Raw genomic sequence first — 25,087 nt, 5'->3', positions numbered from 1 at the left:
CGGGCGGGCTGGGGCGGCGGCGCGGCGGAGCGCGGCGCTGCAGCCATGGCGGGCGGCGCGCGGGTGTCGCTATTGGTGCTGCTGGCGCTGCTCGGGCCGCAGCCCGTGCCGGGCCGGCCCCGAGAGCGCCTCCGCGTGCGCTTCACCCCCGCCGTGTGCGGCCTGCGCTGCGTCCATGGGCCCACCGGCTCCCGCTGTACCCCGACCTGCGCGCCCCGCAACACCACCAGCGTGGACAGCGGCGCGCCCGGCGGGGCGGCCCCGGGGGGACCCGGCTTCCGCGCCTGTGAGTGCGGGGTGGTGGTCCCGAGGGAGGGGCTCCCAGGGGGAGGAGGATCCCCGGGGACGGGAGAGACAGTTCCCCCAGGAGAGGGAGCCCAGATTCTGTGTACGGTAGTGTTGGGGAATCCCTGGGGTATTAAGGAAGGGAGACTTAAATTCCTGGCTTTTGGGGTTGAGTCCTGAGGGTCCCGATTTTGCAAGCAATGAGGGTTCGCAGGGACCTGTGGCGTCCCACGTGAGGGGACTGGGGCAGGCTTTCATGCCTTTGAGTCAAAGTGGGGGCTACCAGAATTGAGGAGCCTGGGAGCTTTGGGGAAGGGGGCCCCAATGCTGAGATTGTAAGGAGTCCTTGGAGACTAAGGGAGAGTTTCAGAGCCCCGAGGGGTGTCCCAGTTTCTTTATCTTTGGTTGGGAGGGGTTAGGAAAGGATGCAAATGCCTGTGAGGAGGGGGGTTGGGGTGAGGAAAGTTGATCGGCAGAGGAGCTGAGGGGGACAGGGTCCCTAGAAGGAGGGTCTCTGCGGGACTCTGAGTTGCAAGGGTCGCACGTGGGAGAGAAACCCAGATAGGAGGCCTAGGGGAAGGGGCGCCCCCTGGGGGCAGAGGGGACAGGAGGGTGCGCACCAGGCACCCCTACAGATAGGGAGCCCCCCGCCGGGTTCAGGTGAGGTGGGGAGGGTGGGTCACCTGTTGGCCCCAGGGTGCAGGGATGGGCGGGCTCTCGGGTCGCGGCCTACCTGCCCCCAACCCCAGAGGCCCTCTGGAGTGGGGAGTGGGGGCCCCTGGCTCTGAGAACTCGCCCAGCCTGGCCCCTAGCCAATCCAGCCCTGGCCGGCGTGAGCTCATCTCCCGCCTGAGCCCCCGCCCGCTGCCACTCCCTCCCTCCTCCCCTTCCTCCCTCCTGCCTACACTCCCTCCCGGCCCAGCCCCAACGCGCCCGTGCCAGGCGCCGTGCCCAGGCGGGTGCCAAGCCCCTGGAGGCACAAGAGTGGCATGTGAAGGGGGGCTGACCTCGGCAGGACCCCAGTGTCCTCAGCTCCTTATTCCTCCAGAGGCGTGGGCCATGGAGTTGGCCGTGCCCATGTAGCAACACGTCCTGGGTGTGGGAGCCCCAAGGGAGCTGGGTGGGGGGCCAGCATTCAGACCAAGAGAAGGCGGAGAAATGCCCGAGGAGGCTGGGAAATGCCCTGAGACCTAGCTGGATTACCATGCCTGCCAGCAGAGACCCTTGCTATTTTGGAATCTTGATTCCTAGTTAAGCCTCTCCGGCTACTCAATTAAGGACCCTTATTAGGACACTCTGGAGTCCTGCCTGGCCTGACTCTCCTAACTAGGGGAGCCCAGAGTCTCAGCCTTCAGACCCTAAGCCTCCTCCCCACCCCTATCAACAGACTCCAGAGACCAGCCCCTCCAGTAAAGTTCCCTCCCATTCTTCTGATGTAATCCCCCAAACTGTGCCCCTCACCAGACAACCCTGTAGTATTGTCCCTCAGCTACTCCTCCCTGCTTCCCACAGAAACCCTAGACTACAGGCCCTATGTAGTGATAACTCCACTCCCCAGCTGAATTCTCTTTCCACAAAAGACTTCCATTCTCTTATATTTACAACTAAGTGCCATCGGATTCCCGATTCCTGTCTTTCCAAGCCTCGCTTTTCCAGCTGACCACCCTCCCCAGGAACTTCTGATCCATCTATCTTCAGAGAACCCCAGAGGGTCTTGCTCAGCTGATTCTCACAAGAAGACTCTCCACAGACACTGTGACCGCCCCCCTAGGCAGCCATTCATCCAAAGACTTGGGCACCTAATTCCCTTAGTTGAGAGGGGATGTGAGATCCACAGTATCTTAGAATCTTCTCAGACAATTGAGGCTCTTGTGTGCTGGGGACTCCCAGGGAATCCCATTTCTCCATGTAAATCCTTTTCTCAGCACCCTCAAACTAGCTGTCCCCTAGAAGGCACTAGAGTCCTGTCTTCTGGGCAACTTCCCCAAAGGATTTAACGGACTTCTTCTGTTGAAAGGGAGCTTCGGTTTCTTCTGAGCTAGGCTCTCTTTCCATTCTAGAAACCTTAAGCCATCTTTGAATCCCAGAGTACTGCACTCTATGTGATCTCCTTCCAGGAGTCCAGTCTCTTTACCCTTCTAAATTGAAGGGGCTCCCTCTACGCTTTCCCTGTCTCCAGTGTGTGGCTCAGAATCCCACACACGCCTTCCTGGACGGCCCCAGCCGCCTGCCCCCGTCCTCCCCTCCGCACAGCTGTCTCCAGCTGTTCTCTGCAGCCCCGGGGGAGAAAGGGAGGGGGTGCCCTCGCCGGATACGTCCGGCCTTCTTTGGCTCAGCGGGCTCGGGGCTCCCCAAGGGTCCGGAATGCGGAGCCGCCGCCCTACCCCCGCCGCACCCCTCTCTTTGTTTACCCCGCCGCACAGCTGGCAGAGCCCCGCCCAGAGGTGGCCTGGGGCCCAGCGAGGGCGCGCAGAGGGGAGAGGAGGCGCGTTCCCGTCGCGGCCCCGCCCCCGGGCTACAGGAGGCGGGAAGGCAGAGCTAGAACTCTGGAGCGGGAGCGGGAGGGGAGGTGGGCGGAGACAAAGCGCGGTGGGTGGGGCTAGGACGCCCAGATAGCCGAGGAGGTGGGGCGGGAGGAGCGTGAGCCCGAGAGCCCGGGGAAATCCGCGTGAGGAAAGGAAGGTGGGCGGGGCTAAAGGCAGCAGGTTAAACACCTAGATAGGCGAGCTTTAGAATCCCGGGGGTAGAAGGTAATGTGGGCGAGGCTCTTAGAAGGCGAGGCATAGCCAGTGGGCGGAGATTGAGTGTCGTGGACCTGGCCAGACGGAATGTGCGCGTGCCTAGAATGCTAAAGAGACAGAGTTGGGAAAGGGGAGTGGTGTTAGGGGGTGGCCAAAACGTTGATTTAGGCAATGGAAGAGACCAGCGCCGGGTCTGCGTAGCTAGAACAGCAAAGAATCCAGCCTGTTGAAAAGATGGGCGGGGCTAAGTGCTAAGGAAAGAACTTGAGTGGTCGCGGCTGAGCCAATGGGCGGGGACAGCGCTGCCTGGGTGGGGCTGGAACGCGGTGGACTAGACCTCAAAGTGGGACTCGAGAGGAAGGGCGGAGTGACCTGAAAGTGAAGAGCGGGAGGGCGTGGTGAACTAACCCAGTGGGAGGAGCTATACCAGAGGGCTGTAAGACCGGACCCAGCCAATGCAGGTGGTCTGGGTGGGTGGGGGTGACACAGGACAGCTCAAGGCGGAGCGGCTTACAACCACTAGGTGACAACGTTAGGGACTGAGTTAGCCTCTCTCCTCCCCCTCCCCCCCCAGTCCTGTGTCCCTTGATCTGTCACAACGGCGGTGTGTGCGTGAAGCCTGACCGCTGCCTCTGTCCCCCGGACTTCGCTGGCAAATTCTGCCAGCTGCATTCCTCAGGCGCCCGGCCACCGGCCCCAGCCATGCCAGGTCTCACCCGCTCGGTGTACACCATGCCACTGGCCAACCACCGCGACGACGAGCACGGTGAGGAGGGCGCGGCCAGGGTCCCCTCTGATCCCTCTGTCCACTACCTCGCAGTTTCTCTGACCCCCATCTTTCCTGCCTTCCCCTAAGTACCCTTCTCCAGTGCGCCCTTCCGCCCATTCCTAGTCCCAGTCCGTAAGAACTGGGGTGTAGACACCCCTTTGCCCCGCCGTGCCTCCCTCCAGGCGTGGCGTCCATGGTGAGCGTCCACGTGGAGCACCCGCAGGAGGCGTCCGTGGTGGTGCACCAGGTGGAGCGTGTGTCCGGCTCTTGGGAGGAGGCGGACGCCGAGGCAGTGGCACGGGCGGAGGCGGCGGCGCGGGCGGAGGCGGCGGCGCCCTACACGGTGCTGGCACAGAGTGCGCCGCGCGAGGACAGCTATTCGGATGCCTCGGGCTTCGGTTACTGCTTTCGAGAGCTGCGCGGAGGCGAAGTGAGCAGAGGCGGGTGGGGAGGGGCCCGGAGCGTGCCACCACGCGGGGGCGCGCTCACCCAACACTTTTCCCACAGTGTGTGTCCCCGCTGCCCGGGCTCCGGACGCAGGAGGTGTGCTGCAGAGGGGCCGGCTTGGCCTGGGGCGTTCACGACTGTCAGGCATGCTCGGAGCACCTGGGTAAGTCCCAGGGCGTCCCTGAGGTGCTTGGAGCTGGGGAGAGGTGATAACCCCGTGACTCCTGGTACCCTGCCCATAGACAAACCCTGTTCACAAATTCTAACCACACGTACCCTGTTGTGGGGATCATTTCCAGTCTAGATTTATCCATACCGCTCTGGTACCGCCCACTCCACTTTCTGACTTTGTTTACTCTGTTCTCACCCCACATTTATACCATGGCCCCACTCATAAATTTCTGGAACCTCCCACGTTGCCTTCTGCCAGACCGCTTATCTCAGGCTCACCTTGCACTCAAGCCACACTCATCTTTTAATCTCTCCCATCCCTCTTTTGTCCCCGCCCATCTATTTTGGCTCCGCCCGCCCCTGGCCCACCCCTCTCTTCTCTCCACAGGCATTTCCGACCGAGTGGGCATCCCAGATGGACCGTGTCCAACCGGCTTTGAAAGGGTTAATGGGTCCTGCCAAGGTGAGCGGGGGCAGGAGTGGGAAGGGCTTGGCTCTACGAGCCGGGCTGGCAGGGAGCTCATCCCTGATGCCCCTGAGCCCACGGCATTCCTCCTAGATGTGGATGAGTGCGCGACCGCCGGGCGCTGCCAGCACGGGGAGTGTGCAAACACGCACGGTGGGTACACGTGCGTGTGTCCGGACGGCTTCCTGCACGACTCGTCCCGCAGCAGCTGCATCTGTGAGCCACGGGAGAGGGTTGAGGCTGGATTGCCCGCCTGTCCGCCAGGCCCTCAGACCCCATACCAGAGCACCCCGGGGTCTTTAATTCCCTTAGACTCCCACGATCCTCCCAGACTCCCGGGTCCCCCCAGTCACTCTTATTAGACACCCCCCCCCCCAGAACGTCTCGGATTCTTACATACTCTCAGACTCCCTGGACCTTCTTCAGCCCCTCTAAGAACCCCTCAAACTTTTAGATCCATATCCCTTCCGATCTTCAGACTTCCTTTAGCTTTTCTCAGGCCCCCAAATCCCTTCCTCTCCCTCGACCACCAGACCTTCTGCAGACCTTGAGATCCTTGTCAGATTCTCCCATTGCCCCCTCAGGCCCTAAACCTTTCTCACACCTCCAGACCCCTCACCTCTCCTGAATGGCCTTTACAGACCTCTTCTGAATGGCCTTTACACCCACCAACCCCTCCCGGGGACCATCCTCCTGTCTCCTAGATCCCTTCGCCCCCACCGTTCCCTAGAAAGCCCGCCCTGAAGAATTTCCTCCCCCACCCCCAGCCCAGCACGTGATCTCAGAGGCCAAAGGGCCCTGCTTCCGCGTCCTCCGCGACGGTGGCTGCTCCCTGCCCATTCTGCGCAATATCACCAAGCAGATCTGCTGCTGCAGCCGCGTGGGCAAAGCCTGGGGTCGAGGCTGCCAGCTCTGCCCACCGTTTGGCTCAGGTGAGCAGCCTCCTGCCCGGCCTATTTCTAGACTTGACTAAACGCGGTGCCCACCCTAGGTGCCCCAGGCCCTCAGATCCCCAGAGTGGACTCCACCGGGGTTCCACCTCACCTTTGGCCACCCCCACCCACCCCTGAGACAAACCCCTTCGCATCAACCCCAGCCTTGACTACCCCTAGCCCTTGAGATATGCTGCCTGCCCAACCCTGTCCCCAAGCGTTGGCCAAGTCTGGAGTTCTAGAGATCCTGCCTTCAGTCTAAGCTCCGTCCCCACCCCAGATATGCCCTTCCCAGAGACGGTCCCCTGGCAGTGTAGCTTCTACCTAAAAACCAGACCCTTCAACAAACCAAAGCAGATCCCACCCTCAACCCCTGTCCCTGTCACTCTCCCAAATAGGGAAAAACATCCTTGGTCCCACTCATACCCTCAGGGACGTCCCATTCTTTGGCCAGTGTACCACCCCAAACCAACATCCAACCCAAACCCCTGACACACACCCAGGCCAAACCTTGCCCCCAGTCAAGGCCAGATTCTAGATTCCTCTTCTGTCTCATTCCTTCCTGCTTTCATGCCCTCTCTCTGCCCCTCTCCCTCCCTTTCTTGTTCCTAGAGGGTTTTCGGGAGATCTGTCCGGCTGGCCCTGGCTACCACTACTCGGCCTCTGACCTCCGCTACAACACCAGACCCCTGGGCCAGGAGCCACCCCGAGTGTCCCTCAGCCACCGGGCTCCACCCTCCACCGTTCGGCCACCCACAGGTGAGCTGGCCTCTAGAGGAAGAGGTGTCATCTCTGAGGGGCTGCCCTAGCCTCATAAGGAGGGGGACACCCAAATCCAGCTCTCCATTCATTGATATTCCTTTGTTTTTTGTTTTTTGTTTTAAACCAGGCTTTCTGCCCACACACCGTCCAGAACCCCGACTTGAGCCAAGGCCGGGCCCTGAGCTTCCCCTGCCCAGCATTCCTGCCTGGTCTGGTCCTGAGATCCCCGAATCAGGTGCAGTGGAGGGGATCGAGGGCATCAATGGGGGTATCACAGGTGGGGGTTCTAGCGGGGAGCTCTAAGGTGAAGATTCCAGGTTAGGGATGTTACAGCCAGAGGACTTAAGGAATGCGTGGGAAGAGAGAAAGATTTGGAGAGCTGAGTGTTGGGTAACATTAGGAGCTGGTGTCAGACAGCCCTGGGTTCAAGTTCTCACTTGATCGCACAAGTCATTTAACCTCTCTGAGCCTCAGTGTCCTTATCTGTAAAATGAGGATCATTGTGAGGATTCACTGAACTATCCCTGAAGAGTCTGCCACATAGTAAGTGCTGAGTTAATGTTGGACAATTGTTTTTCACACAGAGGGCACTAAGAACGTATCTCGGTCAGAGGACCGGAAAGCAAATATTCAGAAATGGAGACTTTGGGGGTGGGAATAAGGGGAATTCAGGCAGAGGATCTCATGAGAAGTCCCATAATAAAGGAGCGGAGGATCAGAGGTGGAAGAGGGGTGGGGAGGGACAGACATGAGGGTGTCTTAGGCAGAGCGTCTGAAGGAATTGTACGGGGGTGAAAGGGACAGAGGATTCAGAGATGGGGGAACCCTGGCTGACTGGACTCCCCAGGTCCCTCTGCGGGCGTGTGTCAGCGCAATCCCCAGGTCTGCGGCCCAGGACGCTGCATCCCCCGGCCCAGTGGCTACACCTGCGCGTGCGATTCGGGTTTCCGGCTCAGCCCGCAGGGCACACACTGCGTCGGTGAGCCCGACAGAGAGGGTGGACGGAGGCGGGGCGGGGAATCTCTGCCAACCTCCTCCTGACCAGCCCCTTCCTGGCCCTCAGACGTGGACGAATGCCGCCGCGTGCCCCCGCCCTGTGCCCCCGGGCGCTGTGAAAACACGCCAGGCAGCTTCCATTGCGTGTGCGGCCCGGGCTTCAGAGCCGGCCCGCGGGCTACGGAGTGCTTGGGTGAGAAATCCGCCCCGCCCAGCTCCAGGCTCCACCCCTGCCCGGGTCTCCCTCCAGCAGTTCCCGCCCTCCCACGCTTCCCCACGCTCCCGGTCCCGCCCCCAGACCCGCTCCAGCTCTCCCTTCGGCCCCGCCACGGCTTCTTCCCCGCCCAGCCGGCTTTTCCCGACGGGGCGGGTCCCTGCTGTACAACTAGCCGACTTCTCTCCCCAACCCAGTCCCGCTGCGCTCCTCCCTTGGCCCCGCCCCCACCATATTCCCAACTAGCTCCCGCCCTCCCTCAGGCCCCGCCCCTGTTCTGCAACCGCGGCAACCTAGCACCTGACTCCTGATTCCTAACCTGCCGCATCTGGGCCCGGTACTCTAAACGCCCCTTGCCTCGCTTCTGCCCTCCCTTGGTTCGGTCCCCATAGCCGCCCTTCCCTCCATTGCCCTGCCTAGATCCTGCCTTTCCCAAATTGCCCGCCCCCCCCCCCCACAGTTCCCCTCTCCGCCTCTGCCCTGCCCGGCTCCCCAGTCCTCATCTTGCCCTGCCTTCTCACCTGCCCCGCCCCGCGTCCGCCTACGCCTCAATCCTACCCATTCCTTGCTCTCCTTACTGTCCCTGGCTCGCTCCCCAGTTGGGCCCAGGCCCAAGTCTGGCTCCGCCCCTGCCCTCCCCTCCTTCCATCCTCCCAGAGCCCTCGGAGGGCGGGCGTGGGGGGCGTGAGGGGGAGTGTCTGCCCCAGTCTGAACCTCCGGGTTTGTGACTACAGACGTGGACGAGTGCCACCGCGTGCCGCCGCCGTGTGACCGCGGGCGCTGCGAGAACACTCCAGGCAGCTTCTTGTGCGTGTGCCCCGCTGGGTACCAGGCTGCTCCCCACGGAGCCGGCTGCCAGGGTGAGGAACTGACAGGGACAGAGGGGAAGGGGATGTGCGGGGAAGGGTAGAGTGGCAGTGATGAGGGATGGAGAAACTGAGCAAGAGGCAGGGGGAGGCTGATTGCTGCGAGACGGGGCGGGGGGGAGGGGCAAGTTCTGAGAACCAGACACGTAGCCTGATGGCTGTAGAGACACAGTGACACGGGGACGGAGAGGCCAAGTGATCGAAAACAAAAAAGCTGAGTCATTGAGGATGGAGAGGCTGGAGGATGGAGAGAGATGTCAGTTCTGGGGGAAGGGGGTAGAGTTATGGAGAACAGGACAGAAAGAAGCCGACTGATGCTGACTAGAGTTCTAGGAGGCGGACAGGAAGCTTGGGGATTGAACAGGTAGAGGGATGTGGGGTGAAGAATTTGAATAATGGGGAATGGGGGGGGGCAGAACGAGACAGACAAGGAGGCAGACTGATGGAGGTCAGGGAGGCAGAGGGGAGCACGGGGTGGGGGACATAAAGGTGTGACTCTGGGCCCCTTGCCCCGGGCAGATGTGGACGAGTGCACGCAGAGCCCAGGCCTTTGTGGCAGAGGGGTCTGTGAGAACCTGTCCGGCTCTTTCCGCTGTGTTTGCCCGGCTGGCTTCCGGGGCTCGGCGTGTGAAGAAGATGTGGATGAGTGTGCCCAAGAGCCACCGCCCTGCGGGCCAGGCCGCTGTGACAACACGGCTGGCTCCTTCCACTGTGCCTGCCCTGCTGGCTTCCGCTCCCAAGGACCGGGGGCCCCGTGCCAAGGTGAGGGTGCCGAATGCAAGCCCACTCCACCCCATTTGCTGTGGGGACTGGAAAGAGACATGGTTGGGGTCAGAGAGGCAGACTAATGGGGCTTGGTGATGGAGGACAGGGGCAGAGGAGTACTGAGAGGGTGGGGAGGGTCTGATTCAAGTCTTCTCCCCTTTCTGCAAATATGAGGGTGCTCTCCCTTCCGCCTCCCTTTTGGAATGATACTTTTGTGCTTGTGGGAACCCTAGGGAGGGGACAACTGACATGGGGAGGGCAACATGCAGGAGGTGGTGCCCTAGCTTCACCCTGGCAGCTGGAGAGACCATGAATGGGGAAACAGGGAAGGAATCTGTCCTCCTGGGAGATGGGATGAGCCTGGGCAAAGTCCAAGAGACTGCCTCCAGACTGCAATGTTGGGGTAGGTGGTGATGGCAATGGAGATGTTTGGGTCCAGGCCCCTTTCTCAGCCCCACTGGTTCCCTCTGCCCCAGATGTGGACGAGTGTGCCCGTAGCCCCCCGCCCTGTGCCTATGGCCGGTGTGAGAACACAGAAGGTGGCTTCCAGTGTGTCTGTCCCACTGGCTTCCAACCCAACGCTGCCGGCTCTGAGTGCGAGGGTGAGGCCGGGGAGGGAGGGAGGCATGTGGATGGGGGAGGGGGGCTTTGGGCTGCTCCTTCAAGGCCACCTTCTCCCCTGCCCCCCAGATGTGGATGAGTGTGAGAATCATCTGGCATGTCCTGGACAGGAGTGTGTGAACTCACCTGGCTCCTTCCAGTGCAGAGCCTGTCCTGCTGGCCACCACCTACACCATGGCCGATGCACTGGTGAGACCAAGCCCTGGCTATGACCTTAGACCTGCACTGTGACCCCTGACCTGGCCCATTATCTCCTGACCTGGACCTCAATCCTCTGGACTCTGATCCTCAGAGTCTGATTGTGACTCTTGACCTAGATTATGGGCCTCTGACCCGTATTGCGAGTCCTGGCCTGGACCACCACTCTTGACTCTGAATGTGACTTCTGATTCTGTGGCCCATGAACCCTCAACTTGTCTGTGACATTTGAACCTAACCATTACCCCTACTGATAAACTCTCCCTACAACCCTGATAGCAATTGTAACCCTTCTGATCCTGACTGTCCCTTGACCCTGAATGTGACCTGTGACTCCTAAACTTGACCATGACATTTGACCTAACCATAACTCCTGACCATAACCCTTGACTCTCTGTGACCTTTGATCTTGTCTCTTTCATTGACCCTGCCCATTCTCAGAATACCTTCCTGGTGTATTGGGTTCATGATCCCTGACCCTGACCCCTGACTAGAGGCAGAATTCTGGACTCTGACTGTTACCCCTGACCTGAATTGGTCTCAGATTCCAGTCACTGACTCTAACCCCTGATTTAACAGAATGCCATCCCATCATCTTGGTTTATAATACCTGACCTCTTACCCTAATTAATTTCTGACCCCAGTCCTCGTCCAGAGTCCCTTCACTGACTCCAGGATCCTGGCACAGGGAATTGCCAGAAAACCCGACCTACAAGACCCCCAATTGTGGTCGTCAGAATCAGGGAATCTTGGTCTCTCCAACCTGCTCCTGCTATGGATCTTTCAGCTCATATCCAACTCAAGACACTACCCACCAACTTCTCTAGAGACCTCTGCCACAAGAGGATCCATCCAGTGTCCCTAAACCAGACCCTCCCCCCCCCTTTTTTTTTTGAGACAGTGAGAGACAGAGCATGAGCAGGGGAGGGGCAGAGAGAGAGAGAGGGAGACACAGAATCTGAAGCAGGCTCCAGGCTCTGAGCTGTCAGCACAGAGCCCTACGAGGGGCTTGAACTCACGGACTGTGAGATCATGACCTGAACTGAAGTCGGATGCTTAACCGACTGAACCACCCAGGCGCCCCAAACCAGACCCTTTCTGAAACCCCTGTTCCCACAGATGTGGACGAGTGCAGTTCGGGTGCCTCCTGCGGCCCCCATGGCCACTGCACTAACACCGATGGCTCCTTCCGCTGCAGCTGCGCGCCGGGCTACCGGGCGCCGTCGGGTCGGCCTGGGCCCTGCGCAGGTGGGCTGGGTGGGGAGAGGGCGGCGAGAGGACCGGAGAACCTGGGGGTGGGGTCCGGGCTCCTGGACAAAGCCTGATGGGGAGGTAGAAGCTGGACTCAAAGGATGTGGGTGGGGCTTAGAAACCCGCCCTCTGGGGTGTGGCTTAGGGGCGGAGTTGATGCTTCTTGGGCCAGGACCCCGCAGCCCTATTTCTCCCATACCCTAGATGTGAACGAGTGCTTAGAGGGAGACTTTTGTTTTCCCCACGGCGAGTGCCTCAACACCGACGGCTCCTTTGCCTGCACTTGTGCCCCCGGCTACCGGCCCGGACCCCGCGGAGCCTCTTGCCTCGGTCCGTACCCAGGCTGGGCCTGGATCGGGAAAGGGTGGGCTTTCACCCAGAAAACCGGGACGGGGAGAGGGCGGAGGCGGCGCCTGACGTTTTGGACTGAGGTCTCAAAGCGTCAAAGCGGGGCTTGTGGAGCCTCTTGGCGTCGGCCAGGGAGGGGAGGGGTTTGGAGGGGGAAAGGCGGAGTCGGGATGAGCTGCTCCGTGATTGGAAAGGACGGGGCCTGAACGCGTCGGAGGGGTGGGGCTTTCAGGGAAAGGAGGAGCCTAAGGCAGGCTGGGGGCGGAGGGGGGTGGGAAGAAGGGGAGACCTCAGCCAGAGAGGCGGGGCAAAGGCGGTGGCGGGGCTTGCCCGAGAAGGGTAAGCCGAGGAGGTGGTCCGCGGTTTCGGACACTGTCCCGCAGACGTGGACGAGTGCAGCGAGGAGGACCTCTGCCAGAGCGGCATCTGTACCAACACCGACGGCTCCTTCGAGTGCGTGTGTCCTCCCGGACATCGCGCCGGCCCAGACCTCGCCTCCTGCCTGGGTGAGAGGCGCCTGCCCGGCCTGATCCCTGCCCCTCTGCCTCTCCTGCTCTGCCATTTGCCTCCACTCCGCTGCTTCCTCCCTTCCCCGCTTCTGACTCTCCTCCCCCTTCCTTAACTCCCCCACCTGTTCTTATTTGCCTCCCAGCCTCCCGTTTCCCGCATCTGACTGCTCTGCCTCCTTTCTCAGACATAGACGAATGTCGAGAGCGGGGCCCGGCCCTGTGCGGGTCCCAGCGTTGTGAGAATTCCCCTGGCTCCTACCGCTGTGTCCGAGACTGCGACCCTGGCTACCACGCGGGACCTGAGGGCACCTGTGACGGTGAGACTACTCTCCTTCTCCGCTCCTGTCTCTAGAACTAGTTGCTGGAATGAGCTCCCTTGGGGACGGAGGAGGAGCACCCTGCCTTCCGGACTTGAGGGGAGGGAAGGAGCCGTCAACCAATGCACTTAACTGTGTCCCCATCTCTGTGGTGGAAATAAGCCACCAGGGTGCCCTTGCATTTTCCCCTGGAGGTGAGGTGGGAAGATGGGGGGGGGGGGGGGGGAGACACTCCTACCAGATACCAGGCCAAGCCTCACTTCCAGAAGCAGCCCTCTCTGCTCCTCTAGCTCAGTGCACATTTTAGGCTAGACCCCAGCAAGACATCTCCTCCAGGAAGAACTGTTAGCGCCTCCACAGCTTCCAGTGGGTTTCTTTCTCTCTGGGTCCCTTGAAACCTGCCTTCTTTCACCTTCCACCACTCCCTCTACTTCCAGCTGCCCTCCGGTCACCGAGAGGGGCCCAGCCCGGGGCTGTCCTGGGCCCATCCTTTCCCAGTTCAAAATTCCCCAGGTTCCACCATGCTGGGCCTTGCCCGTTTAAACCCCACCTCCCAAGTTCTATTCCAAGTCTCTCCCGATTCTGTGCTTTCCCCATTCTTCAGACTTCTCCAGCGCCCCAGCCCCGCCCCAAACGTGTAGGCCCACCCCTTCCAGTCCCAGCCCCTTCCAGTCCCAGCCCTTGCCTGCCCTTCTCGTTCCTTATGCCTTCCCCCACACCCTCCTCCCTCCCTTCCCGACCCCCCTGCCCTGTTTCCCCACCAGGCTCCAGCAGGGTACTGATGAGACAGGAGGCTGGGGCTAATGGAAGGATTTGTTTTTGCATAGTGTGTGGGTCAACATTTTGGGGAGCAGATGAAATGACTGTGGGCTATCTTTGGCTCTCTGGCTGCCAGACCTCTGATCCGTGGAAGCCTAGTTTCAGGGGACTTCGTTCATTCATTCTGCAGGAATTCATTAAGCACCTACTGTGTGCCAGACAGTGGCAATGAGCCAGACAAAATCGATGCCCTCACGGAGCTGACGGTGGGGGGGTGGGAGTGGGGGGAGGGAGAGACAGACAGAAAGTATGTCAATAAATTCAAGCTTCATTCAGCAAACAGTTTGGGGGCACACACTGTGTGTCAGGCACGGTTCCATACCCTGGGGTTACAGGGGGAACAAGACAGATACAAGTCCCTGCATTATGGAGGTTATAGTCTAGGGAGGTGACAGTTGGCATATTAAAAAATACATGGATATTTTTGACATATTAATATAATGTCAACTTTAAGAAGGGAAATAGGTGCCTGGGTGGCTCAGCTGGTTAAGCAGCTATTTTATTTATTACATTTATTCATTTTGAGAGACAGAGCATGAGCAGGGAAGGGGCAGAGAGAGAGGGAGACACAGAATTTGAAGCAGGCTCCAGGCTCCGAGCTGTCAGCACAGAGCCTGATGTGGGGCTCGAACTCACAAACTGTGAGATCATGACCTGAGCCGAAGTCGGACACTTAACCGACTGAGCCACCCAGGCACCCCTAAGCAGCTAACTCTTGATCTCAGCTCAGGTCTTGATCTCAGGCTCGTGAGTTCAAGCCCCATGTTGGGCTCCACGCTGGGTATGAAGCCTACTTTAAAAAAAAAAAAAAAAAAGGAAAATAAAACATGATAAGTGGACACAGATGATAGGGTGGGGGGGAAGGGGTACTAGGAGAGCTTGACCTAGACACTTGAGTGAAGTTAAAGAGGGAGCCATGCAGATAGCTGAGGGAAGAGTGTTCCTGACAGAGGAAACAGCAAGTGCAAAGGCCCTGAGGTGGGCCCACGTTTGGATTACGTGAGAAATGGCGATGAGACCTTAAAAGAGTCTCAACACTTCAGAAGCTCAGACTCCTAGAACACCGGATTTATAGGGACTTCTCAATCATGGGAACCGGAAGCGGCACCAGGAACTTGTGAATCCAGGCCTGTGACTCCCCTCCCCCCCCCCCACCCTACTCTTTTCCAGACGTGGATGAATGCCAAGAATATGGCTCAGCGATTTGCGGAGCCCAGCGCTGTGAGAACACCCCCGGCTCCTACCGCTGCACACCAGCCTGTGACCCTGGCTATCAGCCCACGCCAGGGGGCGGATGCCAGGGTGGGTGTCCATCAGGCACTGGGTGAGATGTGGAGGGCATGGAAAGTCCAGCAATGGCCTGACTGTCTGGTGGTTGCAGATGTGGACGAATGCCGGAATCGGTCCTTCTGCGGGGCCCACGCCGTGTGCCAGAACCTGCCAGGCTCTTTCCAGTGCCTCTGTGACCAGGGATACGAGGGGGCCAGGGACGGGCGTCACTGCGTGGGTACGGGGCTCGGGGGGGGGGGGGCAGAGGGTGGGGAAGAGGTGGGTCAGGCCCTGCTCCTCTCTGTAGACCTGAACAAATGTGAGTTCACACTTGGTGTGTGAACAGATATGAACTGACACATTCAGGTTGTAGAATTTAGACTCTGGAATATACAGCATTTCCCTTGTCAGTCAGGACTCTTCTGGTTGCAAGCAACAGAAACCCTATTCGTTCAGATCTTGTTTTGGGAAGGCTTAAAAAAATATGTGCATAAAGTCTGTAAAATGCACACTAATCTTTCTTTTTAATGGACACTAATCTTAAGTACACAGAAATATTTTCTTTTTTCCCAACATTTTGTGAGGAAATTTTCTTTTTTTTTTAACATTAAAAAAATTTTTTTTTCAACTTTTTTTTTTTTTTTTTTTTTATTTTGGGGACAGAGAGAGACAGAGCATGAACGGGGGAGGGGCAGAGAGAGAGGGAGACACAGAATCGGAAACAGGCTCCAGGCTCCGAGCCATCAGCCCAGAGCCTGACGCGGGGCTCGAACTCACAGACCACGAGATAGTGACCTGGCTGAAGTCGGACGCTTAACCGACTGCGCCACCCAGGCGCCCCTAAAAAATTTTTTTTAAATGGCTATTTATTTTTGAGAGAGAGACAGAGTATGAGTGGGGGAGGAGGAGAGAGAGAGGGAGACAGAATCTGAAACAGGCTCCAGGCTCTGAGCTGTCTGCACAGAGCCTGACGTGGGGCTCGAACTCACAAACCATGAGATCATGACCTGAGCCGAAGTCAGACGCTTAACGGACTGATCCACCCAGGCACCCCCCAAATTTTTTTAATGTTTGTTTATTTTTGAGAAAAAGAGAGAACACACACAAGTAGGGGAGGGGCAGAGAAGAGGGAGACAGAGAATCCAAAGCAGGCTCCAGGCTCCAAGCTGTCAGCACAGAGCCTGACGTGGGGCTTGAACTCACGAACTGTGAGATCATGACCTGAGCTGAAGTCAGACACCCAACCAACTGAGCCCCCCAGGTGCCCCTGAGGAAAATTTCTAACCATGCAGAAAATTGAAAGACCTGTAGAATGAATTTCTGCACACCACATATATTCCATATCATTATTTTATTATCCTTATTTCCTCATCTATCTGTCTGTAATCCATCTTATTTCTGGGATAAGTTTAAAGGTAAATTGTAGCCATCAATGCACGTCTCCCTAAGTTCTTCAGTATGCATAGCACTAACCAGATTTCAGTAGGCATTTACAGATTTTTTTTTTAATGTTTATTTTTGAGAGAGAGAGACAGAGAGAGAGAGAGGCAGGGGAGGGGCAAAGAGAGAAGGAGACACAGAATGCAAAGCAGGTTCTAGGCTCTGAGCTGTCAGCACAGAGCCCAATGTGGGGCTTGAACTCATGAACTGTGAGATCATGACCTAAGCTCAAGTCAGATACTTAAAACATTTTTTTAAATGTTTTTTTAAATTTTATTTTTGAGAGAGACAGAGTATGAGTGGGAGAGGGGCAGAGAGAGAGGGAGACACAGAATCTGAAGCAGGCTCCAGGCTCTGAGCTGTCAGCACAGAGCCTGCTGTGGGGTTCGAACTCACGGACCGTGAGATCATGACTTAAGTTGAAGTCAGACGCTTAACTGACTGAGCCACCCAGGTGCCCCTCAAGTCACATACTTAATGGACTGAGCCACCCAGGTGCCCCTGCAGATATTTTTTTATCTGAGGTTCAATTTATATACAGTGAACTGCATGAATCTTAATGATATATTCTTTACATTTGACAAGCACACAAGCTTGGTTTCTTTGAAAAAAATTAAAATGGTGAAGGCCTGGAATATGTTTGAACTTTGGGCATAGTTGGATCCAGGAATTCTAACAAAGCTAGCTGTCTCTCCCTCTCACCTCTGCTTTCCCCTGTTGTATTTCTGCTCAGGCAGACTCTTTTCAGAGTGACAAAGAAGGCCCTGGCATCTCTGGGCTCATATCCTCAGCTTGGCAACCCTAGGGCTAAAGAGGGAGGCTCTTTCTTGGTAGTTCTACCAAAAGTCCCAGAACTAGCTTTGATTGGCCCAGTTTAGTCACCGCCTATCTCTCTGAACCAGAGAAATGCAGTAATCTGGTTGGCCAAGCCTGGAACTTGTGCCCACCCCTCAGAGTAGATTTAACCCTACTCATAAATACGTGAGTTGAAAATGGAGGGACAGAGGGCTCCCAAGGAAAATTCAGGGTCTGTCACCGGAAGATAAGTGGATGATGGGGTCTGGGTCATGAAAAATACCCTTCTATTTGAATTTTTTTTTTAATGTTTATTTATTTTTGAGACAGAGACAGAGCATGAACGGGGGAGGGGCAGAGAGAGAGGGAGACACAGAATCGGAAGCAGGCTCCAGGCTCTGAGCCATCAGCCCAGACCCCGACGCGGGGCTCGAACTCACGGACCGTGAGATCGTGACCTGAGCTGAAGTCGGACGCTTAACCGACCAAGCCACCCAGGCGCCCCAATACCCTTCTATTTGAAAGCTCAGACTTTTAGAGCTTTGGAATCACAGATACCTACAACCATTGACTCTCCTTCCCCTCTGTCTCTTGCTCACAGATGTGAATGAATGTGAAACACTACAGGGTGTGTGTGGAGCTGCCCTCTGCGAGAATGTTGAAGGCTCCTTCCTGTGTGTCTGTCCCACCAGCCCTGAGGAGTTTGACCCTATGACTGGACGTTGTGTTCCCCCACGAACTTCTGCTGGTAAGACTGATATGTCTGTTTAACTGATGGCTTCAGGGCTCACAGAAAAATGATGTGGTCTAACCATTCCCGTCATGGGCAGGCTGCCATCAGTTAAATGTTGTTTTAAAGAACAATAAAAAATTCAGAACACGTGGGTTAACATGGGCGGTGGGACCGGGGCAGCCCTGTCCCTGACTCTACCAGATTCCTTCTTTCAACAAATGTTCACAGGGCATCCACTGTGTTTAGGCCTTATTCTAGGTACCAGAGACATGGTAGTGACCAGGAGAGACCACTCTTTCCTTAAGGAGCTCACAGTTCAGTGGGAGAATGCAGAGATATCACCAGAGAGTGACAACCAGAGAAATCAGGGCTGGAAGGAGGAAGCTCAGGCCAGAAGGAACAAGGCTGTGATGGGGAAAGGCTGGGGGATTATGGGAATCCAGAGGAGGAGCCTACCCCAGCTGGAGAGGGAAGTGAGAGCTTCCTATAGGAGGGGAGGTCTGAACTGAGAGCAGGAGGAAGAGTAGAAATAAGCCAGGTGATGTGGGTGAGGGAGGGCATTCTGGGCAGAGGACACAGCAAGGGCAAAGGCCTGGCAAGCCAAGAGAAGACCTGCCATGTTTGAGGAACAAAAATAAGTTCAGGGTGGCATGCTGGACAGAGCAAGGGAAGGGGTGGGGAGAAGTGAGGCCGCAGAAGGATGCAGTGCTAGACCACACTGATTTACCCTCTCAGGGGGCTGGCCTTTCCTGAGGGCACTGTGGCACCATGGGAGGGTTTTGAGTGGGAGAGGGGGATAATCAGAATCTGGCTGCCATGTGCAGGTGGACTGGAGGGGGTGACACTAGGGGCTGGGAGCCTAGGGAGCATCCAGGGCAGGGACCTGGGCAGGAGAGGAGAAGACTGGAGCAAGGCAGGGGCCATGAGAGGGGAGGGGAGGGTGGTGGCAGGAGGCGAGAGGCCAAGTGGAGAGGCTGTGGGCTGCCTGGGGGGGGGGGGGGGGGAGGGAGGTGTCCAGGTCCAAGCCTAGGTTTGGGGACAAAGACTCTGAGGCAAGCTGGGGACACGTTGGATGTGAGGACCCAGAAGGTAGCCAGGAGGCCAGAGGAATCCCCCCACCTCATCCCAAACTGCAGCTGGGATGATGGGCCAGACACCTGGGAGGGTGTGAGGTGCCAAAATGACAGGAGGTGAGAATGGGAGAAATGAGGACAGATGGTGAGAGGTGTGGCATCTGGTTCAGCCTCGGTTTGGGGGCCTCAGTTTCCTCGTCTGTAACATGGGGGTGGGAGGCTCAGCCCATGCTGGCTGGGCTAAAGCCCCTTGTTTCTCCAGGCACATTCCCGGGCTCACAGCCCCAGGCACCTGCCAGCCCAGGTCTGCCTGCCAGGCCACCTCCGCCTTCCCCACCCCGCCGGCCCAGCCCACCTAGGCAGGGCCCCGCGGGCAGCGGGCGCCGCGAATGCTACTTTGACACAGCAGCTCCCGATGCATGTGACAACATCCTGGCACGGAATGTGACATGGCAGGAGTGCTGCTGTACCGTGGGTGAGGGCTGGGGCAGCGGCTGCCGCATCCAGCAGTGCCCCAGCACGGAGACAGGTGGGCATGGGCTCCTGGGCGGACATAGGGCTGAGGGTTTGGGTAGAAATAGGCAGGCATGCAACTGGGACAGAGGACACATTTGGACATGGGCTGGGGCACTGGTACCGTACGGGCAAGAGTAAGCTGCCAGCCAGGCGGGCGTGAGGCTGAGAGGTGGGCACAAACAGGCACGGGGCCTGAAAACTTGGGTGAGCAGGGGGCAGGAGTAAGCCCTGAGATAGATGGGCGGGAGCAAGCCCAGGGTGCAGGGCAGGGGCCCGGGCCAGGGTGTCTGGGCTCAGCTTTGTCTCTCTGTGCAGCTGAGTATCAGTCATTGTGCCCCCATGGCCGGGGCTACCTGGCACCCAGTGGAGACCTGAGCCTCAGGAGGGGTAAGCTGAGACTTCAAGCCCCACTCACCCTCAGCCCCCAGGCCCAGCTCCATCTCACCCTCTCCGTTTTCTTCACCTCTATCTCCCATCCTTTTTCTCTGTCTCTACCCCGCCCCCTCGCCTATCTCCACCTTTCCCGATCTCTACCTCTGGGTCTCTGTCGCCACCTTTCGGTCTCTCTCTTTCCCCGGTCAAGCCTCAGAATCACACATTCCCCCCATCCAGCCGCCCCACACCCCGGCCCCATCTCTCTTGGTGTGGGGCGCACCTCTGACCCTCCTTCCCGCAGACGTGGACGAGTGCCAGCTCTTCCGAGACCAGGTGTGCAAGAGCGGCGTGTGCGTGAACACGGCCCCAGGCTACTCATGTTACTGCAGCAACGGCTACTACTACCATGCCCAGCGACTGGAGTGCGTCGGTACGAGCTTCGCCTGCCCCCCCCCCCATTCCACCCCTACCCCCTCCCGACCCTCTACCAAGCCAGCGCCTCTCTGGAATGTCGCCACCGCCAGAAGTCCTTCCCGAAGTCTAGACTCCATCTATCAGGCTGTCAACACACTGGGGAAGTGGGAAAGGGTAGAGGGCTACTTCCTGACCACTCCCTCCATGCCTCCCTAGATAATGACGAGTGCGCAGACGAGGAGCCGGCGTGTGAAGGCGGCAGCTGCGTCAACACCGTGGGCTCTTATCACTGCACCTGCGAGCCGCCACTGGTGCTGGACGGCTCCCGGCGCCGCTGCGTCTCTAACGAGAGCCAGAGCCTCGGTAGCCCCGCCCCGCCCCCGGGCCCGCCCCGCCCCTCGCTCTCCGGGCTCAGCCCCACGCCCAGGCCACGCCCCCGCGCACGTGCTCGGCCACGCCCCCTCCCGCCCTATTTACTCTCGGTGTCTGACTCTGCACCCACCGCTGGGCTGGCTGGGCTGGTGTCGGGATTTGCTCTAAAGCCAAGGTTCCGGAGGAGCCTGGCACTTGCTGGCCGTGTGTACCTGCACGTTGCTTATCGCCTCTTGGCCGCAGCTTCCTTCTGGCACCTTGGGTGGACTACCTTACAGGGTGGTTGTGAGGAATTTCATTTTCAGGACCGTTATGGGACCTGATCTTACAAAGTGCCAAAGCCGTGCTTCCTCTTATTATTTCCCTGTGTGTCTCTGTCTCCTTCCACCTCTCTGGGGTTTCTGTCTTTAGGTTTTTCTCTGAATTTCTGCCACTCTCTGGGTCCGTCTTTGTTTCTAGAGGTCTGTTCCTTTTCGTCTCTCTCTCCATCTTTACTTTCCTGTTCTTGGATTCTCTGACTCTTTGGATGTGTTTGTCTCTATCTCTTTGGGTCCTTTCTTTTTGCCCAATGACCCAAACTCTCTTCTCCTTCCACTTCCTGTGTCTACATCCCCCCTCCCCACACCCCCTGCTTTCTCCTCTTATGTGACTGCCTCATGCCAGACCAAGCACATACTCCCCTGGAGCTATCTCAGAGGCCTGGGAGTCAGATCACAGCTGAGGAGGAGCGTGTGGTGTTAGGCACTGGGTAGCTGGGCTGCTCCAGCACAGGAGATGGCCAAGAATTTGGGAGGGTCCTATCCTGCCTGTCCCACCCTGATGCATGCTGTCTCTGCCCTCAGATGACAATCTGGGAGTGTGCTGGCAGGAAGTGGGGGCTGACCTCGTGTGCAGTCGCCCTCGGCTGGACCGCCAGGCCACCTACACAGAGTGCTGCTGCCTCTATGGCGAGGCCTGGGGCATGGACTGTGCCCTCTGCCCTGCCCAGGACTCAGGTACTACGACCTGCCTGGGTCATACTCAGAGGCCGAGACATCCCATGAGACACCCACGCCCCACCCCACCAAATCCTGGACCCTTAGACCTCAAATACCAGTTGCTCAGACCCACCGTCCTGGCCCACAAACTACCTGGTCAGAGCTCACAGACCTCCGAGTCTTAATGTATTGGACACTCACTTCCAGGTGCCTAAGACCCCAACCCACAACCCCAGAGATCCCCCAAATCTTGGCTCTTGGAACTCCCGAGTCCCCCAATCTTTAGCCCATGGGAACTCAGTCCAGGCCCAAAACCCTGATCCTTGGTCCTCAGACCTCCAGGTCCCATGGCTCAGATCCCCTCCTATGCATCCTGGCCCCTGAGCCCCCCCAGTAACAGTCCTGGGACTCCCCAGTTCTGGTTCCTAAAACACCCCCCTCCAATTTCTCTAGGCCTCTAGTCCAATATCCCATGGGTCCTCCCTATTCCAGCACTTGGACCCTGATTCCTAGCCCCAGTACTTAGTACTCTCGATCCCAGCACCATGGAATCCCAGTCACAACCCTCAGCCCTAATCCTGCCTCCAGAAACCCTATCGGGCCCTGCAATCCCAGCCCCCTCATTTGAAGTCCCTCCCATGCCTCAGCCCAAGGCCCTCCTCCTCTCCTCTCCTCTGGGCTCCTCTTTCCAGCCAGGGAACATGAATGGTGGGTTCTGAGGGCTAACCACGAGGCTTGGCTCCTATTCACAGATGACTTTGAGGCCCTGTGCAATGTGCTGCGCCCCCCTGCATATGGCCCCCCGCGGCCAGGTGGCTTTGGACTCCCTTACGAATATGGCCCTGACCTAGGTCCACCCTACCAGGGCCTTCCCTACGGGCCCGAGCTGTACCCGCCACCCGTGCTACCCTACGACCCCTACCCACCACCTCCTGGGCCTTTCGCCCGCCGAGAGGCCCCCTACGGAGCACCACCCTATGACATGCCCGACTTTGAGGACGACGGTGGCCCATATGGTGAATCTGAGGCTGCGGCACAACCCGGCCCGGGAACCCGCTGGCGCTATCGGTCCCGCGACACGCGTGGCTCCTTCCCAGAGCCTGAGGAGTCACCTGAAGGTGGAAGCTATGCTGGTGAGCACTGCGGGCGAGGGATGGAGACCAAGACGAAGAGTCAGGTGTGCAGAGAGATGGAAACAGGGAAGACGGAGGGAGATAGATCCAGAAACAAAGAGAAGCTGGGGTCGGGGGTTGGCTCAGAGAGATGGGAGAACACAGATACAGTAGGAGAGAGCGTCAGAGAGCAGCGATGACGAGGGACAGAAACATACCTGCAGACCGAGGAGCTGAGGACAGGAGGAAAGTGATGGGGAGCAGTGCTAGGGAAACCTGGCCCCACGGCGCCCCCCACAGCCCGCGAACAGGACTCACGGTTTAGAAGAGGATATCCGGCCAGGGACGCGCACCGCCCCCCTCCCCGTTGGGGGTTTAAGATATAGAAGGCAGAGACCCCCAACCAAGGAGCCCCGCATTCTCCGCAGGCGCGCTGTCTGGGCCCTACGAGGGACTGGAGGCGGAGGAGTGCGGGATCTTGGATGGCTGCGCCCACGGCCGCTGCGTGCGCGTCCCCGAGGGCTTCACCTGCGACTGCTTCAGTGGCTACCGCCTGGACATGACCCGCATGACCTGCGTCGGTGAGAGGCGGCCAGGGCCAGCCTGTGCGGGGCTAGGGTGGAAGCCCTGACCGGAGGTTGGGGGGGCGGGAGGTGTCAAGGGACGTCAAGGGGTTGGACCGACCAGGGGAAGCCGGAAGTGCATCGCGCGCAGGGATGGGATGTGCCTGAAGAAGGCGAGGTCAGGCCGCGAGAAGAGCAGAGCTTGACCTCCGGGCCGGGGGCTGGGCTGGAAGCAGGATTAAAGAATCCTGTAGAATCCCGCAGGTGTGATTGCTAGGGAGTTCAGTGCTACCGTGGGCAATTTGACCGCTTTGGAGAGCTCCCGTCTTATATGAATCATGTTTGCCTAGTTCAGGCAGTAGTAAAGCAAAGTGGTTACAATCAAGGACTCTGGGGGAGTCGGACAGACCTCAGGCTCAGTCCAGCAACTTGCTGTGTGACCCTGGACAGGTCACCGTCCCCTTTTTTAGTTTTTCTCATCTGAAAAATGAGCATAAGTTGTAGAATCCATGTCATAGAGTTGTGAACATCATTAATACTGAAATACAATGAGACTGAGGCCTGTGTGTAAACCAAGGTTCAGAAAAGAGAACTGAGTCCCCCAAGGACTCACAGCCAAAAAATAGCAGGGGACTGGGCACTCTGAGAACTGGGCAGAATGTGGGCTTGTTGTGTGATACTGGGCAAGGAGCTTCCCCAGGCTGCGTCTCAGTTTGCCCATATGAAAACAGAATCACTACCTACCTCAGGGTTATTAGTTGGATAAACACACATAATGTGCTTTAAACAATGCCTGGCATCGAGTAAGCATTAATTGTTGTGATATCATTATCAGTATTATTTTCCTAACAAAATCCTAGTGACATAGGCCCTACCATACCCATCTTATAGAACACAAAGCTGAGTCTCAGAGATGTTAAGCCACTTGCCCATGCTCACACAACCGGCAGGTGGTAGTGATTGGATTCAACTTCAAGCAGGAGGCTCAGCACCCCTTTGCCCCAGGGGCCAGATAAGCCGGCTCCAAGGTCCCCGGCCCTGAGCAGAGATCCTTGTACCCCCTTCTGCAGACATCAACGAGTGTGACGAGGCCGAGGCGGCCTCCCCGCTCTGCGTCAACGCACGCTGCGTCAACACCGATGGCTCCTTCCGCTGCATCTGCCGCCCAGGGTTCGCGCCCACGCACCAGCCGCACCACTGCGCGCCCTCCCGGCCGCGGGCCTGAGCTCCGGCGGTCCCAGGCTGTTTGCTCCGCGCCTGCGCACGCGGCTCCCTGCCGCGCACTCTCCCGCCCGCTTGCGCGCATGAGCACGGCGAGCCCGAGTGGTCGGAGAGGAAGGGCGCACGAACCAATGGAAGGAGGGATGCCCTTCGCTGCTCCTGCCACCCTCAGCAACTCCTACCGACGCTGCGGGGGCCCGGGACTAGCCCACGGCGCCCTTCAGGTTCCCTCTACTTTTTATGAAAAGTTTCAATTAAAAAAACACCTATTTTGTACCTTCTGCCTCTGCCAGTCTATGTCTCCGAAAGTCTGGCTCCAGAGTTTGTTCTCTGAGCCACTAAATTACATCCTCTTCCCATCCTTGACTCCGTGTCTGGCTCTTAATTTCCGTGCCTCTGTCGCTTAGTCTTTCTCCTATGTCCGTTTCTCTTTATCTCTGTTTACTATCGCTTGTCTATTTCATTTTCTCTGCCCGATGCTCTATGACACGGGGACCTAGTCTCTGTTTCTCTTTCTCTTTTCCTACCTCTCTGTTTTATTATCTCTCTAGTCTCATCTCGAGAGAGATCTTTTCCCCATGTGGGACCCCGGAAGGGGATGGGAAGGGTGGCCTCAGACCCTGCTCAGGGTGCTGCCTCTTTCCTCAGCTAGAGGGGACCCCAGATTTCCATACTGCCCAAAGAATTCAAAAGCTGTTCTGGGACAAGTGGGACTTGGGAGACGTGGGGGGGCAGGAGTCCCTGGAGGGA

General features: G+C 58.0%; 1 protein-coding gene across 2 annotated transcripts; it reads left to right on the top strand.

Moving 5' to 3' along the window:
- The first annotated feature begins 11 nt into the window (after positions 1-11).
- LOC125917324 (latent-transforming growth factor beta-binding protein 4) lies at positions 12-24,613 on the top strand. 2 transcript variants are annotated; one of them, XM_049623561.1, is made up of 30 exons: positions 12-286; positions 3,601-3,792; positions 3,978-4,225; positions 4,303-4,405; positions 4,802-4,876; positions 4,973-5,095; positions 5,647-5,811; positions 6,424-6,570; positions 6,701-6,808; positions 7,421-7,552; positions 7,637-7,762; positions 8,518-8,643; positions 9,169-9,411; positions 9,891-10,016; positions 10,105-10,224; positions 11,353-11,481; positions 11,689-11,814; positions 12,216-12,338; positions 12,527-12,658; positions 14,648-14,779; positions 14,859-14,984; positions 17,583-17,729; positions 19,050-19,316; positions 19,619-19,690; positions 19,980-20,108; positions 20,309-20,455; positions 21,307-21,459; positions 22,194-22,574; positions 22,982-23,134; positions 24,187-24,613. In XM_049623561.1, the coding sequence occupies exons 1-30, from the start codon at positions 46-48 to the stop codon at positions 24,339-24,341; spliced, it is 4,647 nt and encodes a 1,548-aa protein (XP_049479518.1). In that variant the 5' UTR covers positions 12-45; the 3' UTR covers positions 24,342-24,613. The 2 variants fall into 2 exon arrangements, with proteins under 2 accessions (XP_049479518.1, XP_049479519.1); XM_049623562.1 differs by lacking the exon at positions 14,859-14,984.
- Positions 24,614-25,087: the final 474 nt, after the last annotated feature.

The sequence above is a fragment of the Panthera uncia genome, unplaced genomic scaffold (assembly GCF_023721935.1).
Source record: "Panthera uncia isolate 11264 unplaced genomic scaffold, Puncia_PCG_1.0 HiC_scaffold_1701, whole genome shotgun sequence".
NCBI lineage: Eukaryota > Metazoa > Chordata > Mammalia > Carnivora > Felidae > Panthera > Panthera uncia.
This window is presented reverse-complemented; position numbering and strand designations above follow the sequence as displayed.

Excerpts from the sequence above, each read along its gene's own strand:
- LOC125917324 (XM_049623561.1), top strand. The coding sequence starts at position 46 with ATGGCGGGCGGCGCGCGGGTGTCGCTATTGGTGCTGCTGGCGCTGCTC. Across the intron at positions 22,575-22,981 it reads TGAAGGTGGAAGCTATGCTG|GCGCGCTGTCTGGGCCCTAC; the intron begins GTGAGCACTGCG and ends CATTCTCCGCAG. Across the intron at positions 23,135-24,186 it reads GACCCGCATGACCTGCGTCG|ACATCAACGAGTGTGACGAG; the intron begins GTGAGAGGCGGC and ends CCCCTTCTGCAG.